The sequence below is a fragment of the Oryctolagus cuniculus genome, chromosome 11, assembly GCF_051225735.1.
Source record: "Oryctolagus cuniculus isolate XC-2025 breed Fujian yellow rabbit chromosome 11, ASM5122573v1, whole genome shotgun sequence".
Lineage (NCBI taxonomy): Eukaryota > Metazoa > Chordata > Mammalia > Lagomorpha > Leporidae > Oryctolagus > Oryctolagus cuniculus.
In genome coordinates this window covers 26,821,818-26,837,780 of record NC_142877.1, presented here as the reverse complement: position 1 = coordinate 26,837,780, position 15,963 = coordinate 26,821,818, and the positions used below count along the sequence as shown (strand labels likewise).

Sequence of the window (15,963 nt, the reverse complement as noted above, 5' to 3'; positions counted from 1 at the left end):
CATCCTCTGCTGCCCCCAAGCGCAGGATCTGGGAAAACAAAGAAAAAAATAACCAAAGAGCTGGGGAAATGAAGAGAGAGAGAGAGGCGAGACTGGCACAGCCCACAGAGCCTGCAGACAGCTCACCCAGGACGGGCAGTGGGTGTGGGGATCCACTACTGGGTGCCTCTCGCCCTGCAACCACACACACACACACCCCTGCACGACCTCACCTAACTGTCTGCCTTGTGAGGGGGGTGGTGGTATTTTCCTGTTTAAAGAGGAAATGAAGGCACCGAGGGGCTCAGTCATTTCCCTAAGGCACCCAGCTGTAGGGGGTGGCGCCAGATTTTGACCCAGTAAACTGAAAATCCCTCAGCCCCCATGCTGGGGACCCGCACTCATTCCTCGTGCCGGAGTGGGGCTCACTCCAGTCCACACCTCAGGGAGGGGAGGCCAGCTGTGGGGGAGAGGGGAGAAGAGTTAGAGACAGGTAGGCTGAGGCCCAGGGCTGTGCCAGTAATCGACTTCATCAGTGTAGCTGGGAAACAGGCCTTGTAACCTAAGAGAAATGTGAACCAGTCAGGGAATAGAGATGCTGATACCCAGGTTGAGGCCAACGGCCAGGTGACCAGTTCGGTCGTAGGGCCTGATGGGTGTCCGGAGTGGGGTGATGACGAGGAAGAACCCTGACAGCTCCTGAGATAAGGGGCTTCCTCTATCCAGCTGAAAGTCTTGTTCTGCATATGTGGCCCCCACTGCTGCTCCCCCCCCCGTCCCCCCGGCTCTGCTCTCTCAATAAAGCTCAGCTAAAATCACCTTCCTGTCCTGCTCCCCGACCTCAGGTTTCATAGTTGTGGGTACAGCAAGTTCCCTGGGGTTCTTAGAGCCAGGATCCTTTGCCTCAGGGAGGGCTGGCTGGGAGCCTGCCACACCCCAGGCTCTTCTCCCAGCCACCCAGCCACAGGCTGCCCCCAACAGTCTGCCTGGAGCCTGGTGTCCCAGCAACCAGGCCGTGGCCACCCCAGGGCGGCTCATCACACGCCCCCCCCCCCCCCGGCCCACTCCTGCTCCCAGAGGGATGCCCCCTTCTCAGGCCTTGGAGAACCTGAGTCTCTTTGGGAAGCACACTGGGTCGGCTGCCTCCTCCTAGCCTCCCTCCCTCTTGCTCTCTGGGGGGCACTTGGCCTGTGTTCCCAGCTAACTTGGAACCAGAGGGGGGAGGGGGAGGGGGAGCCAAGGGGCTGAAACTCGAGATCCCTGCCTTGGGGGCAGGGAAGGGGTGGGGAGGGAATGCACAGGGCTGGTGTTTGCCTGCGTGCGTGCGTGCGTGCGCTCCTCCAGCCTCCTCGCCTCCTCGCTGTCTGGGGCTGGTTTTCTTCCCGCCCCTCCCGCAGGGCCAGGCCCCCACTGGAGAATAAAAGGACGCAGCCCTGGGCAGCCAGAGTCAGGCCGCGCCTGGACAGGGCCGAGTGCAGGCCACAGAGTGAAGACAGGAAGGAAAGGGGGAAAGGAGAGAGGTGAGGGGGTTCTGGGGGCAGGAGGCAGCCAGAGGAGCAGCTGGAGCGCTACAGCAGTATAAATAGCCCCGCCCCCCAGCCTGCACGGAGCTTGGCCACCCGGGGTTTGCAGCTGCAGCCGCCTCCGCCTGTCCACTGCCGGCCGTAGCCGGACGTCCTGGGCACGAGGCCAAGTGGCGGGCAGGCACAGCCCCTGGAGGCTCTGACCCCACGCCCCTTGCCAAAACCAAGTGTCTAGATGCTTTGCCGGGCTGCCATGCTGCTGGGCAGCCTCCTCCTCCTGGTGGCCACCATGACTGCAGCCCAACAGAGGTGGCAGGATATGAGCGGGCGCCGCCTGTCACATAGTATTCAATATGGCCAGTGTACCTACACCTTTGTGCTGCCTGAGCCCAGGCCCTGCATGCCGGAGCCGGAGGACTTCAGGGGCTCCAACAGCCTCCAGAGAGACACATCGGCCGGCACACTGCCCCCAGGGGACTGGCGGGCTCAGCGGGTGCAGCAGCTGGAGAAGGCGTTGGAGAACAACACCCAGTGGCTGCAGAAGGTAGGGGGACCCGCGGGGTGGGGGCAGCAGGGGGAGCAGCCAACCCAAGAGGCTGCTTGGGCACGGAGGGCTGGGCTCTGAGTGGTGCAAACTGGGATGTGAGGCCCAGAGAGGGGCACGGAGGAACCTGTGGCCACACAGCACGGCTAGGCTGTGTCAGAACTGGAATCCTGGCTCCCGTGCTGTCATTCATTCATTCACCCAGCAAGAACTCTTTGAGCGCTGGCCGGGAGCCAGGCCCTTCCCCCGTGTCAGAGCGGCAACTGTACAGAGAAGAGGGAAGGGGTGGGAGCCGGCAGCACAGGGAAGGAAGGGAGGGCTCAGGTGTGCCCAGGTGTGCCCAGGGCTGGCTCTGCGGCCAGATCTCGGGAGAGACGGTGTCTTGCGTGGGCAAGGGAAGTGAGGCGCAGGCCACACAGCGGTCTGGGGAGAGCGTCCTCTGCATGTGCTGGGGGTGGCTGGAGAGAGGAGGGGGGAAAGTGGTCTGAGAGGTGAGGGCAGGGCAGACCGTGTTGGGGAGGAGGGCGGGGGGGGGAGGTGGGAGTTGGGGGGTGGGAGTGGGGGTGCTGGACTTTGGCTTTAGCTCTTCTGTGCCATGGGAGCCAGTTCAGGGTTTGAGTAAGGAGAGGATCTCTGATTTGATTCTAACAGAACAAACCGTAGAGGGCAGAGGGGATGCTGGGAGCTGCAGGAGCTCCAGGCACAGGGTGGTGGTAGCCTGGAGCAGGGTAGGGCCTCGGGGGCGTGGTCGGTTACCCTCTGGTATACTCTGAAGGGGCTGATAAGCTCTGCGGATGAACGGATGAGCGGGGTGGGGTGGGGGTGTGACAGACAGCAGGAAGTTGAGGACCATGGGGTCCCAGACCAGGCTGACAGCTGAACCTGCTGTCTTTCTCTCAGCAACTGGGCAGGGCACGTGATGTGTACCCTCAGGAGACCCTGGGGACAGAGGTGAGCCTGGCAGACATGGCCCTGGGGAGAGGGGAGGGCAAGACACCCCCTGGGGTGTCTGCCCGGTGGCTGTGGGGTGGTGGAACAGGATGTTCAGGACGTTCTTGGAGCTGCAGAGCGCTTGAAGCAGCAGACAGCCCAGCGGCCGACGGCGCTGCGGAGGAGACTGGATTCCTCCAGGTGCCTCCTAGCGCGGCGCCCGCCTGCCCCCTGGTTCCCAAGCTGCTTGCATCTCACACGGTCAGGAGCCAACGTTTGCCCCCCGCCCCCATACATGCGCACTTACCCAGCGGCTGTGCACCTGCACCAGGGCTCACAGGATAGGTGTGTGCTATGACACAAATGAGAGCAGGCATGTAAACAGGTGCCATGAATTCCCGTAAGCAGAGTTCTGGGAGTTTCCTCTTGTTTGTTCTCAAGGTGGACATGCCGCCCGGCCCGTGTGTAATCACACACACACACACACACACACACGTCTAACCACACACATGTTTAATCACATGTGTGCCCAATCATACATGTCCGTCCGCACATGTGTCTAACTACACACATGTGTCTAATCATGAAAACACACCTGGCCTAGTTCCTGCCTGACCACTGCCCTCATCCCCTCACTCACTGTCTTCCCACAATCCTTTGCCCTTTGTTCACCTGCCTTGCACTCTTGTCCATCTGTCGCCACCCCCACACCCTTGTGCGCCTGGAGGGAGCTCCCCTCCTCACACCGGAGCCCAGTCTGCCGGGGTTCCTCGGGCCCCACAGGGCATTCTGAGGCTCACCTCCTCAGTCCTCCATCCCCACCTCCCCCTCATCCTCTGTGGACCCCCCTGTTCCAAAGAGAAACAGGCGCCTGCCTGGCACCTGCAGAATCACCCGGGCATCCACCGGTGCCTGGGGGTTTTCTTCAGGCTCAGAGGGGAGGGCTCCTCCTCGGCCAAGGCCACTCTTCTCCCTGCTGCGCTGTGGTCCTGTGCCCTAATGGGCTCCGCAGACCCTCCTGTGTCTCCAACTGCGTCCCCTTGGTGTCACCTCCGAGTATCTCCTTCGCTGAAAAAAGAAGGGAGAGGAAGGAGAGAAAGGGTGCGAGGGCCAGGGCTGATCCTTTCCTCTCAGCCACAGAAGTCCACGAGCCTGGCCTCCGCGCCCTCACTTCCCGCTAGCTGCTTGCCCTGCGGTCCCCTCCCAGTTCCCAAGTCCAAGGGCCATGGCCCAGCCCTCGTCTTGCTCCCCCTCTTGACAAACTTCACCTTGGAGCTCAACAGCCTCTTTTGGAGAACTCTGTCCATCACCGAGCATGGGCTCATCCACCAAGCTCACCAGCCCCAGGCACCCTCTGCCCCCCAGAGCCCCAACCCTGGACCCACCTGGGTGAGAATCACAGCCAACCTGGGCTGCGGGCTCCACCCAGCCCCCTTCCCAGACTGCACTCAGCAGACAGGGGGATCCCGCAGGGCCCAAGTCAGACCCTGCCAGAGGCTCCATCTTCTCCCACTGACAGCCAAAACCTTGCTCCCTGGAACACACCCTGCCCATACACCCCGTGGCTCACCTCCGACCTCCTTCAGTCTCTGCTCCAATGTCACCTCCGCAGAGAGGCCCTCCATGTCCAGCCCATGTGTAAGGGCCACCCTCCTCCTCGTACTCTCTGTCTCTTCACCTGGCCCTCTGGTTTCTTTGGTTTTGCCTTAACACATATCACTACCTGATGTTCTTATTTTTTAAAACAATTATTTATTTATTTGAAAGGCAGAGTGACAGAGAGAGAGAGAGAGAGAGAGAGAGAGAGAGAGAGAGAGACAACAGCTGGGACTAGGCCAGGCCGAAGCCAGGAGCCAGGAGCTTTATCCGGGTCTCCCACACAGCCGCAGGGGCCCAAGCACTTGGGCCATCTTCTGCTTTCCCAAACGTGTTAACAAGGAGCTAGATTGGAAGTGGAGCAGCCGAGACAAACAGGTGCCCAAATGGGATGGCAGCTCTGCAGACGGCAGCTTTACCCCCTACCTCACAGCACCGGCCGCCCCTACCTCATGTTCCTAAAAGCATTTCTTTGTGTCTGTGAGGTCTGAGAGGGCAGGGACCGAATCTGCTCTGGTCACGACTCGGTCCCCAGGGCCCAGAACAGCATGTGGCACAACAGGTGCTCCCTAGATGACCGCTGACCACATGGCCACTCTCGCAGCCGCTCTCTCAGTGCCCACAGCTCCGGCCCGTCTGCGATGACGCCACTTGGCAGCTGATAAGGTCCTGAGCCCCAAACCCACAACTGACTCCCCTCTGTGGGCCCAAGGGTGTCTCAACTCCACAATGGCCTGGGACTCGGCCCCTCCCTCCCCAACAGGAGTGCTCCTCAGTTGTAGCTGTCACACCGCCCAGCCAGCAGGCTGCAGTAGCCCTGGACAGGCTCCTGCCCCCTCCACCTAGCAGCAGGCCATGTCCTTCCTGTGACCAGAGTGCCAGGGGCTTGGGAAACACTGGCTGAGTCCGGGCATGGGGTTAAGCCTGGCTTTTGGGCCTGCCAGGTCCCCGGCCCGACTCTTCAGCCTGCAGTGGGATGTGTCCTCCAGGTGCCCACCCACCTGGCCCAGTGATCCTGGGCAGGGCTCCCATCCCCCTACAGGGCCACGGGGCCAGAGAGCTCTGATGAGGGAGTGCAGACAGCCTGAGCTCACCCCCTGGGCCAGCCCTTCCTTGCCAGGTGGCCATGGCTGCATGAGCCTCTGCAAGACAGAGAAAATCAGGGGATCCCAGGGGGTGGCTGGGAAGACCAGTGAGACCCCTCTCGGGCCACGCTCGGCGTGCTGCCTGGCTGCGTGCTTATGGAGACCAGCGTGCAGAAGTTCTGTGGGCATTCATTCACCTCGGCACAATCTCTGCTTTGAACCCCTGCTTCAATGGACGGGGAACTCTGTCTTGATCAAGCCAGGCCCCGGGTCGCAGACCCCTCGGGGTTGTAAATGCCAGCTGTGCACGGGGGTATTCTGGAGAGGTCCTCGATCCTGGGTGGTCTCCAGGGGGGATCCAAGCTGATGCTTGCTGTTACCGCCTCCTGGAAAGGGGCTCCTTGGTCCCTTGATCGGTGCCTGGTTAGCTGTGCCTGGGCAGCCTGCCCCAAATCAGACCCATCAGTGTAAGCACACCTGGTACCCACTGTCCCCGGGTCTGTCGCACGCCTGTGGAGCTGACAACTGCTGGGAGCTGAGGCCCAGTTCTTCCTCTTCCTCTTCCTGGCTGTGTGACCTGGAGCGAGTCGCTTCCCCTCCCCGAGCCTCAGTCTTCGTGCCTGCTGAGTGGAGCTGACAGTGCTACCTACCCCACGATGATTTAATGAGCCAATGCCCATGCAGCCCGTGGCCTGGTGCCGGGGACACAGCACACTCTGCGTGCACGTTGGCTCTTTCCCCGCGGGCTCTCCCTGCAAACAGAGACACAGTCCTGCAGCTCTTAGGCCCTTCCTCCCTCCACCAGGCTGAGACGCCTGACCCCGGGCTCACAGGAATGGTCCTCTCCTTCTGAGTCGGGGATACTTGCTAACATCTGCAGCTGTGACCGTGACCTTCTGGTTCTTCTGTTGCTCTCAGAGCCTTTGAAACTCAAAGACTTCCTTTTGGCTTTTGCTGTAACATCCCAGAAGAGAGAGAAAGAGAAAACCAAAGCAAAACAAACAGTTTCAAAATAGTCTCTAATTGCACCAGCAGCAGCAGCAGCATTGCCACTGAGGGTGCCCAAGTCCTTGGCTAGAGTCTGTTCCTCTGAGTGGCCACAGGGGGCGCCCTCCCCATTGTGAGCTCCCAGAGGCCAACAGCTACTCAGCCCATGCCCCCAGCTCCTCTGCACTCCCTACCATGGGCAGGTGAGGAAGTGGAGGCCAGAGAGGGACAGCGGCCCGCAGTGACAGCCTGTTCTCTGGGTTCTTTCTCCTGACTCTGGGGGGGAGGCAGAGAGGCGAGACCTGGAGAGAATGGGGGCTCCCTGCTGCCTCCATGATTCCCAGGCCCCTACCTGCAGCCAGCTGGGGTCCTGGAGCCCAGCGGTACCCTGCTCCCTCTCCCCCTCTGACTTGCTCTCCTCCAGCCCTGGAGGCCTCCCCCTCCCTTCCTGCTCCCACCACTCTCCTCCCTCCCCCCCGGAAAGCCCCTGGCTGGAGCGGCTCTCTGCACAGCAACCGGGGGGCCCTGTCCTGCTTCCTCCCAGGTGGAAAGCCGCAGCGGCAATGTTGAGGGCCAGCTAGAGTGCAGGTTTCCTGCAGCCCCCCAGCCCGGTGGTTGGTCACATGACCGTCCCCGGGTCTGTGTGCACTGGTTGTGGGACCCGGGGCCGGGCCTCTGCTCAGTGCCTCCTGTGCGAGGCCAGAGAAGCAGGGCAGGCACAGCATCTGCTTGCAGCAGGCGCTCTGGTCGCTGTCAGCTGCCCCACAGCTCCCCGCCAGGAAGTGGCATCTTCTGCCTCCTTCCCGTGCCCCACAGAGTGACCCATTCTATGGATGGGAAGATGGAGGAAAACCAGGGCCAGACACAAGCCCCGGCTCTCTGCCATCCCTTTCCACGTGCAGGAGCCAGCACATCGTTCCCCAGTCTCGAGTCCCAGCGGCAGAGCAGGCTCTGTGCCGTGCACCGATGGGGATGGGGCCGCCACTGTCTCAGCTGTATGGAGCTGGCCCAGGCTCAGGGCAGCCCTCTTTGCTCATCTCCCTTCTGTCTTTCTGGGCCTCTTGTCTCTCTGTCTCTGTGGTCTCACGGTGGCCCTGACTCACTGCCACCACCCCCCACAGTCTCCATCTCTCTCCTGGCTGGCTGCTTCTCTAAGCCTCTCTGAGGCCCTCCCCTGGTCCCCAGGCTGACCCTGCTGCCTCCACTTCCCTGATCGTCCTCACTGGAGACCCTGGACACAAGAGCCCCATGGCCAGCACACGTCCCCCAGCTGGGCTGTCCAGAGAGGGCCTCTCTCTCCTCTCTGCACCCACAGCCATCAGGAGGGGTGGGGGGCTGAGCAGGGGCCTCCTGACTTGGCACTGCCCCAGCTCTGGGGTTCGCTCCAGGTCCCTGACGTCAAACCTCAGAATAACTCGGCCCTGCAGCCCAGGGGTCCCAGGGCCTCGCCTGGCTGGACGTGGGTCAGGAGGGCACGCAGTGGGAGCCTGCTGTGGGTCCTGGCCCAGCTGGAGACATGCCCGCGCTGGCCGGGCCTCCCCACACTGCCCATAAATTCTTGGCATTTTCGGCCTTCGGTTATCCAAACAAGAAATGCATCTCGGTGGCCTGACAGAGTATCTTGGGGTTTGATTTCCTAATCTTACCGATGGTTTCTTTCTGAGCAGTTTGGGACTGGGGGTGGGGTGGGGTAGGGAGGGCAGGGTTTGTTTCTGGGAGAAGCAAAGATGATTTTTAGAAGAAGACGGCCTGGAAGCTGCTGGTTCAGGTGCCCCCTGGGGATGACCGGCTGTCGGCCACCTGCCCAGGGTGAGGCTGGGGGAGCAGCAGCAGCATTCCCCTCGCAGCTTCCCCAGAGTGACCCGCGTTTATTTGTTGAAGTGGCTTGGCCAGGCCATCCCTGGGGACTGGGCCACGTGTTTCTGGTCCTCTCCTGCTGGGTCCTAGAGCCCCACCGCCAGCTGGGATGAGCACAAAGCCTTGGAAATGGGAGAAACCGGGCCCTAGGTCTGTCTGCTGAGCCCACACCTCCAGCCAGACCCTGGCCCCATGTTATTTGCTTAACCCCAGAGCTGCCCTTGAGCTGTCTGGAATGGACCCTCAGAGCCAGCAGAGGGTCTAGGAGGGACTGAGTGGGGGTCAAGGGTCATATCCCAGGGGTGGCCCTGACCAGCTGCAGGGTCCTGAGGATGCCATATCCGTCCGATTGGCTCCTCTGGGCAAGGGAGCACAAAAGCCTCCAAGTGTCTGGGGTAAAGAAAGATCACAGAAGCCAGGGCCAGCACTAATTGGGCACCTACTGTGTGCCTCGTCAGGATTACCGCATTCACTTGACAGTGGCCCTGTGCAGTGGGATTGTTTGTCCATTAACAAAGGGGGAAACTGAGGCATCAATAGGTTGGGTGCCTTGTCCAAGGTCACAGGATGGCGAGGGCCCTGCTCCCCTCCCTCTGCAACCCCTTCCCAAACACCCCTGGCCTTTGCCCTGGGGTCTTTTCACCTGGCCACGCCCAAGCTGCCCCCAGGAGCCGGGGCTTGGTGAAGGCAGGGCAGCCATAGACACTCCCAGCCGCCTGTGCACCTGCTCTGTGCCAGGCCAGGCCTCCTCGCGAACAAAAGGGAAAAGACTCAGCAGAGCGCAGGTCCCTCTCCCAGCCCCTCTGTGAGAAGGAAACAATGAGCCCATTTTCCGGTGAGGCCACTGAGGCTCTGAGAAGCCGCACTACGCGCAAGGAGGGGAAGGAGTCAAGCCAGGACGTGAACGGCAGGCTCCCAGCCCAGAGCAGCCCCGGGGGGCGTGCAGCTAGCAGCGGGGAGCTGGGCTGGTGCCGGGGGCCTGCGGGGCGAGCCGCGGGTTGGGAGGCTCAGGCCTCCACGAGAGCCCACAGGCCCCTGGGTCTCCAGCCTTGGCCCCCTGCCCGCTGGCTCTGCTCGCTCCCAGCCCTGACCAGGGAGGAAAGCAATAGAATCCCTGGCAGGGAGGGAGACGCCTACGAACAGCCGGGGTCTGCCGGCCTGCGGGGCGGGGTCTGCCGGCCTGCGGGGCGGGGCGAGGCGGGGAGGAGGGGCGACCCTCGCAACCCCGCCCGCAAGTCTTACCCAGTCTTGTGGTCAGGATGAGGAAGCTGAGGCCTGGGGATGGCGCGCAGGGGCCAAGGCGCTCCCACCCCTGTCTGTGCTGGAGAAGCAGCGAGTTCCTCATCAGCCCGCCGTGCCCACACAGCGTCTGAGGGGCCAGAATTCAGGAGCGACGTGACCAGGTCGTTCTGACACTGGGCCTGCCATGCAGTGGCACTGGGACGTCCCCAAGGCTGGGGTCGTCCCCAGGGTGCCTGACTCCCGTGGTGCTGGCTCAGTTCCTCTGTGGACTCCCCAGGGAGTCCTCAGGGAGACTCTGCTGACTTTCCTCAGAGCAAGGGGCTCGACGGGCAAGGCGGAAAGTGGCCCAGCCTCAGAAGCCCCTCCGACATCCTATAGCCCCCCAGCTGGTGGCCCTGGCCTGTCTGGACTCAGCCACTGTACCGAGGGAGGTGGGCATGCTGGGGTCATGGAGACTGCCCCGGCAGCCCACCGGTGGCTAAGAGCAGAATCTTGCCTTTTTGTTCTTTCATTTTTATTTGCAGTGCAGGGAGAGAGAAAGACACAGATGACGATCTCCCATATGCTGGTTCACTTCCCACATGGCCACAACAGGCAGACTGGACCAGGCTGAAGCCAGGAGCCAAGAATAGCTCCAGGGACCCACATACCTGGCCATCACCTCTTTCCTCCCACTGTGTTCAGTAGAGGAAGCTAGAATCAAGCAGAGAGCTGGGACTCGAACCTAAGTACTTAGCTAAGATGCGGGTGTCCCAGCACAGGTGCCATCTTTGGAGCCCAGAGGCCTGCCCTGAAATCCAGCCTCTGCCACCCACAGCTGTGGGACTTAGGCCAGGTGCTCGTCTGTTAGCAGAGGCTGCCAATGACCCCAGGCCCACCCTCAGGGCGCTCGATGAGCGAATGGCGTGTTGGGGGCAGGGGGCAAGGGTTAGGACGGCTGGGGAGCCCGGCTGGGCAGGCGGGAGCAGTCTCCAGGTTAAGGTAACAAAGAAGCGAGGACGTGGGGCAGAGGTGGGGCAGCTGCCCCCTGCTCGGGTTTCTCTGGAAGGAGCCCTTCCTTTGCCCCTTAGGGAGAGGAGCTGCAGGTGGGGGCAGGAGGTGAGATCTGCCATTCACATCCTTCTTTTTGGTTTCTTGGATTTTTGAACAATGCCCTTCTATCACCCATCCCAAAATAAATAAATAAATGAAACTGCAAAACTGTGCATATTTGAAACCTGCACACTGAGCCCAGGGCCCTGGCCTGCCACAGGTGCACAGGTCCACACCAGACCCTGCCAGGGGGCAGCCTCTGGCAGTCGCTTCCCTGACTGGGGCCTCAGTCTCCCGATCTGTGAAATGGTGCGGTGAGAGCCGAGTGAGTGCTGGGGGCACCCAGTATATATTCTGGGCTAAGTCTTTGCTGCCCCTGCCCCTCCCTGCCCCTGTGCCTGTGCCTGGGGTGGTGCTGCTGAGGCCTTTCCCTCCCCCTTCACCCTTCATGCACCTCCCACCACTGGGCTGGGCTCTGCCTACAGCCTGGAACGGGGTTGCCCCTAGCCTCACCCTGCACCTGCGCAGCTGGGCTAGAGCTGTCAGCTGTTTGCTCTCTGCACCGGTGGGGATTTAGTGAGGGGTGCTGTGACCTGAAGGCTTCACTGGGGTGGCAAACCCAGGCCCAGGGCAGGGGCAGCAGCCCGGGGACCAGAGCTCAGCCAACTGGAGGGCAGGAGGAGGCCAGGCCCTCGTCTCAGGCCTGGGAATTTGCCAGCATGTGAGTGACAGAGAAGGGGCAGAGCTGACCATGGGATGGGGTGGGGGAGCCCGGAGAGCAGTGTACCCCAGTCCGGGTGGGGTCCTCCCCTGCCCTTCCAGCTGGGGCCTGCGCCCTGGCCGATCCCCACCCCCGGCCGTTGGGAGTCTCCAGAGCCATCGGGCCCAGACTGCCCATCCCAGGGTGGGCGGGCATGGCAAATTGGGTGATGGGCTCCAGACCATCACCTGTTGGTGACCTGTGCCCCTCTCAGCCACTTGCAGCCATAGGACAAGTAGGGGACCAGAGCAGTGCTGAGGGGGCAACCCTGAGGCGCCAGCCCCACTCTGCAAAGGAAGCCCCTGGACTCCGAGTCTTGGAACCTCGCTAGCAGGTGGCGACCTTGGGCAGGATTTCTGGGGTCACTGACAGACGGGGGAGCTGCCTGGGAGGCTCTCGCCATGGGAATGGCCGTGCTGTTTGGCCACCTGGAGCTGTCAGGGCCTGGGAGTCTGCATGGGAACCCCCCTCCCACCCCGGGGCAAGAGCATGATAGAGGAGGAGCCAGAGAGGGCCGTGGGGGCCAGAGGGAAACCAGGAGGCGGTGCAGCCGGGGAGGGCTTCCAGTGAGAGGGTGCGGCTGCCAGGGCTGTGGAGAGACGTAACACGTTACAACGTCTCTCAGCTTGGTCACAACACAGTGAATTGGAAAGCACAGGGGCTTCCTGGGGCTGGAGAGAGTTAATGAGGTGGAGAGGCAGACAGCGAGATGCTTAGGGATTATGTTTTTCCCTGTATGTTTTTGCATGTGTGCAGTGCCCCCTAATTCTGTAAGGAACCTCCTGAAAGTTCATGGGAAATACAGATTATGGAAAAACCAGGCATAGATTTCGAATAATTTTTGCAGCAAAATCAATCTATCTTTTCCTTCCATTTTCCATGGGCTTTTGGAAGTATCTCTGTATATGAATGTGCGTGAGTGTGTGTGGTTTGTGTTTTTGTTGTTGGCAATGTTTGTGAGTGGGCATGGAGGTCAGAAATGGAGAGGAATTGTTGGAGAAGCTTTGCGATCGGAACAGAGTAACTGGGGGGAGCAGCTGGAGGGCCTGGGATCGAGGCGCTGTCTTTGTCTGTTTTATTTTGAGATGAGTGCACGTTTGTACGGCAGGAGGCCCGGCGGCACTGATGACGCGGGCGGGGGGTGGGGGGGAGGCCTTGAGCAGCTCTGGGGCGCTGCTCCCCGGCCCTCGGTTCCCTCTGTGACGCCCACACCCCGGCTCTCGCGCTGCAGCAAGCGCGGATTCTGCTGCAAGGCCTGTCTTAGCAGGCCCAGCCCGGGGCTGCAGATTCTGTGTGTCCGGGCTGGCACCAGGCAGTTCACGTTTCTAACGGCTCCCAGGTGAGGCTGATTCCAGGACCACACTTCGAGAAGCTGCTCAGATCGGTGCCGGCACCGCCGACGTGCACCCCTCCAGGATTTGACAACGGAGCCTGCACCTTCAAATGAACTCTTCAGGGAGGAAGGGATGGGAGCGAAGAGATGAAGGCAGGACTGGCCAGAGCCTGCCCCCCAGCCAGGGCCGGCCTTTCCCCAGGGAACCCAGGCTTCCAAGGGGCTGCCCTGTGGAGCCTCCTAGGAGACGGAGGGCGAGGGCAGGAGCTGGAGCCAGGGTGCAGACGGTGGCCAGAAGCCCTCATGTGTGCAGCGGGGAGGGCAGCGGCCAGCAAGCTCCGTGCCCGCGGGCACGGAGCCTCAGAACACACTGTTCACCTCCACGGCTCGATCCTGGGTTCGCGCCAGGCCAGCTTCTCCTGCTCCTGGGAAAGCCAGCAGCCCTGTCAGAGACGCGAATGCTAGCATGTGGGATCCCAGAAGGCTTGGCAACTGGCCAGCCCCCTCTGGCCAACCCAGGGAGCCAGGAGATGGAAATAGAGCTTGGCAGACGGGCCTGTAAGGGACGATGTGTGCCCACCGCTGCTGGCCGGCTTACCCCTAGGAAGCAGGGGAGAGCGCATGAGGTGGGGGCTGTGCTCTGACGCTCGCTGCTCCCGCTTCTCCACCAATTACTCGAACACATGTATTGAGCACCCAAGACATGCCAAGTGTTGTGCTACGCATAGAAATAAAGTGGTGAGCGGAACCAAGTCCCTGGTTCCGTGGAATTGACATCCAAGGGGTGAGACAGATAAAATAGAAACATATAATATGAAGTCTGGGGGGCTGGCGCTGTGGCGTAGCAGGTTAAAGCCCTGGCCTGAAGTGCTGGCATCCCATATGGGCGCCAGTTCTAGTCCCGGCTGCTCCTCTTCCAATCCAGCTCTCGGCTGTGGCCTGGGAGAGGAGTAGAAGATGGCCCAAGTCCTTGGGTCCCTGCACCCATGTGGGAGACCCGGAAGAAGCTCCTGGCTCCTGGCTTCGGATCAGCACAGCACTGGCCATTGCAGCCATCTGGGGAGTGAACCAGCAGATGGAAGACCTCTCTCTCCATCTCTACCTCTTTCTGTAACTCTGTCTTTCAAATAAATAAAATGAATCTATATATATAAAGTCTGAGCATGGTAGGTGCATAGAGACCTGAAATGACAGGGTGAGGCGGCATAGGATGTGGATGGGGCTGGGGCAGGGTTGCAGAGGGAACACAGTGAGAATAGCATTGCAAAGGCCCTGAGGTAGGCATGTGCTTCTGTGTTGGGAGAAAGTCAGCAGAATTGCATCTGGGGTGGAGGGAGGTGGAGAGAAAGGAAAAGGAGAGGACATGAGAGTGGCAGCGGGAGCCCTGGTCATGGAGGGCCCTGTGGTCATGGTGGCACCTCTGGCTTTTCCGCTGGGAGGGTCTGGGAGGAGGCCAGGAAGAGGGGTGATGTGATGTGGGGTTAACAGGGTCCCTCTGGCTGCCGAATGGAGGAGGGACTGGGATGGGACAAGGCTGGAAGCAGCGGGGCTGAGGAGAAAGCTCCTGGGAGTCCAGACGGGAGGTAACGGTGGCCTGGGGGCTCTGCGTCCTCACACGGGGACACGTGGGAGGGACAGGAGGCTTCCCCCAGCCCCTACTCCCTGACCCCAGCTCACGGTCTCTCTACAGCTGGAGAGGTACATCCAGATGAACTTGAGGTCGGAGCTGGTGCAGGCCCAGCAGCACGTGGTCCAGAACCAGACGGCCACCATGCTGGAGCTGGGCACCAGCCTCCTGAACCAGAGCACCGCCCAGACCCACAAGCTCACCAACGTGGAGACTCAGGTAACGCAGGGCAAGGCCGTGCCCCTCGGGGGCCCTGACCGCTGTTCCTGGGGGTGGCCAAGGCGTCCCTTCCAGTCCCAGAGTCCTGGGGGAGGGGCCTGGGCTTGGCTTTTCTGCCAGGCTGACGGTGAGACAGGAGAGGAGGGGCGGTAAAGAATTCATCAGACCTCAGGGGTCCGTGGTGTGAGACAGGAGTGGCATGGGGGAGGGGGAAACAGGTGTGACTACACAGAGGGCATGGAAGTGAATGGATGACAAAGGGTCACACGTTTACTGCACCCCTACTGTGTGCCCAGCACTGAGATGCCTGGGTCTTATTTATAGCCGTAAACAAAACAGACATGTGTCCTGTTCCCTTGGGGCTTGGCAAGGAAATGAACAGGACCAATAGCATGCTGCCGAATGACAGTGCTAAGGAGAAAACAAGTGGAAGAAAGAGCAGGGTGCAGGAAGTGTGGGAGGGGTTAGAGCCCCGAGGTCCTAGGGCAAGGCCAGGAAGGGCCCCCTGAGAAGGTAGAACTGGAGCCTGGGTCACTGGGGAGAGCGTCCCAGACAGGGAGCACAGCACATGCAAAGGCCCTGAGGTGGCACCGTGCTATTAGGCTCCTATGCACCAAGGAGGCCAGCGTGTTGGAGTAGCCGGGGGAGAGTGCTGGATGGGGACCAGTGGAGGCAGACCGGGGCTTTCCTGCTGCAGGAGATGTGAGCAAAGGGGCAACATCGTAAAAGACTGCCTCAGGCTGTGGGGTGGGGACTGGACTACAGGGACAAGGGAAAGAGGCAGGTGCAGGACGAGAGAGAGGCTAGGGCCAGCGCAGGAGTCATGGAGAGAGAGGGAAGTGGAAGGCAGAGCTGACAGCACCTGCCAATGGACTGAACGTGGGGCTCACGGAGGCATCCTGATGCACACTGTGGGAGCACCCGGAGTACCACCTGCAGAGGACGGACAGGCACAGGGAGGAAGCAGATCAGAAGCTCCTTTAGGCCCTGAGTGCAGGGGCCAGTGTTGGGAGGGTGGCCACGGGTCAGCGAGTTCCTGAAGCAGTGGAGCTACGGCCAGCAGGGCTTCCACAGGGCTTCCGGAGCCCCTCCCCACCCCCTCCCTCTTGCTGGGGCAGGTGCTGAACCAGACGCTGCGCATGGAGAACCAGCTGCTGGAGACCTCCATGTCCACTAACAAGCTACAGAAGCAGCTGCAGCTGCAGAGCTGGGAGCTGCACCAGCTGCAGGGCCATAACAGGTGAGCACT

General features: G+C 61.2%; 1 protein-coding gene across 1 annotated transcript in view; it reads left to right on the top strand.

Annotated features, from left to right (window-relative positions):
- Positions 1–1,287: 1,287 nt before the first annotated feature.
- The window catches only part of ANGPT4 (angiopoietin 4), a 29,355-nt gene continuing 14,679 nt past the window's right edge, over positions 1,288–15,963 (top strand). Inside the window, exons 1-3 of the mRNA XM_008256189.5 lie at positions 1,288–2,046; positions 14,559–14,714; positions 15,833–15,954. Coding sequence (XP_008254411.3) covers positions 1,738–2,046; positions 14,559–14,714; positions 15,833–15,954 — 587 coding nt within the window. The 5' untranslated portion in view covers positions 1,288–1,737. The remainder of the gene's footprint in view (positions 2,047–14,558; positions 14,715–15,832; positions 15,955–15,963) is intronic.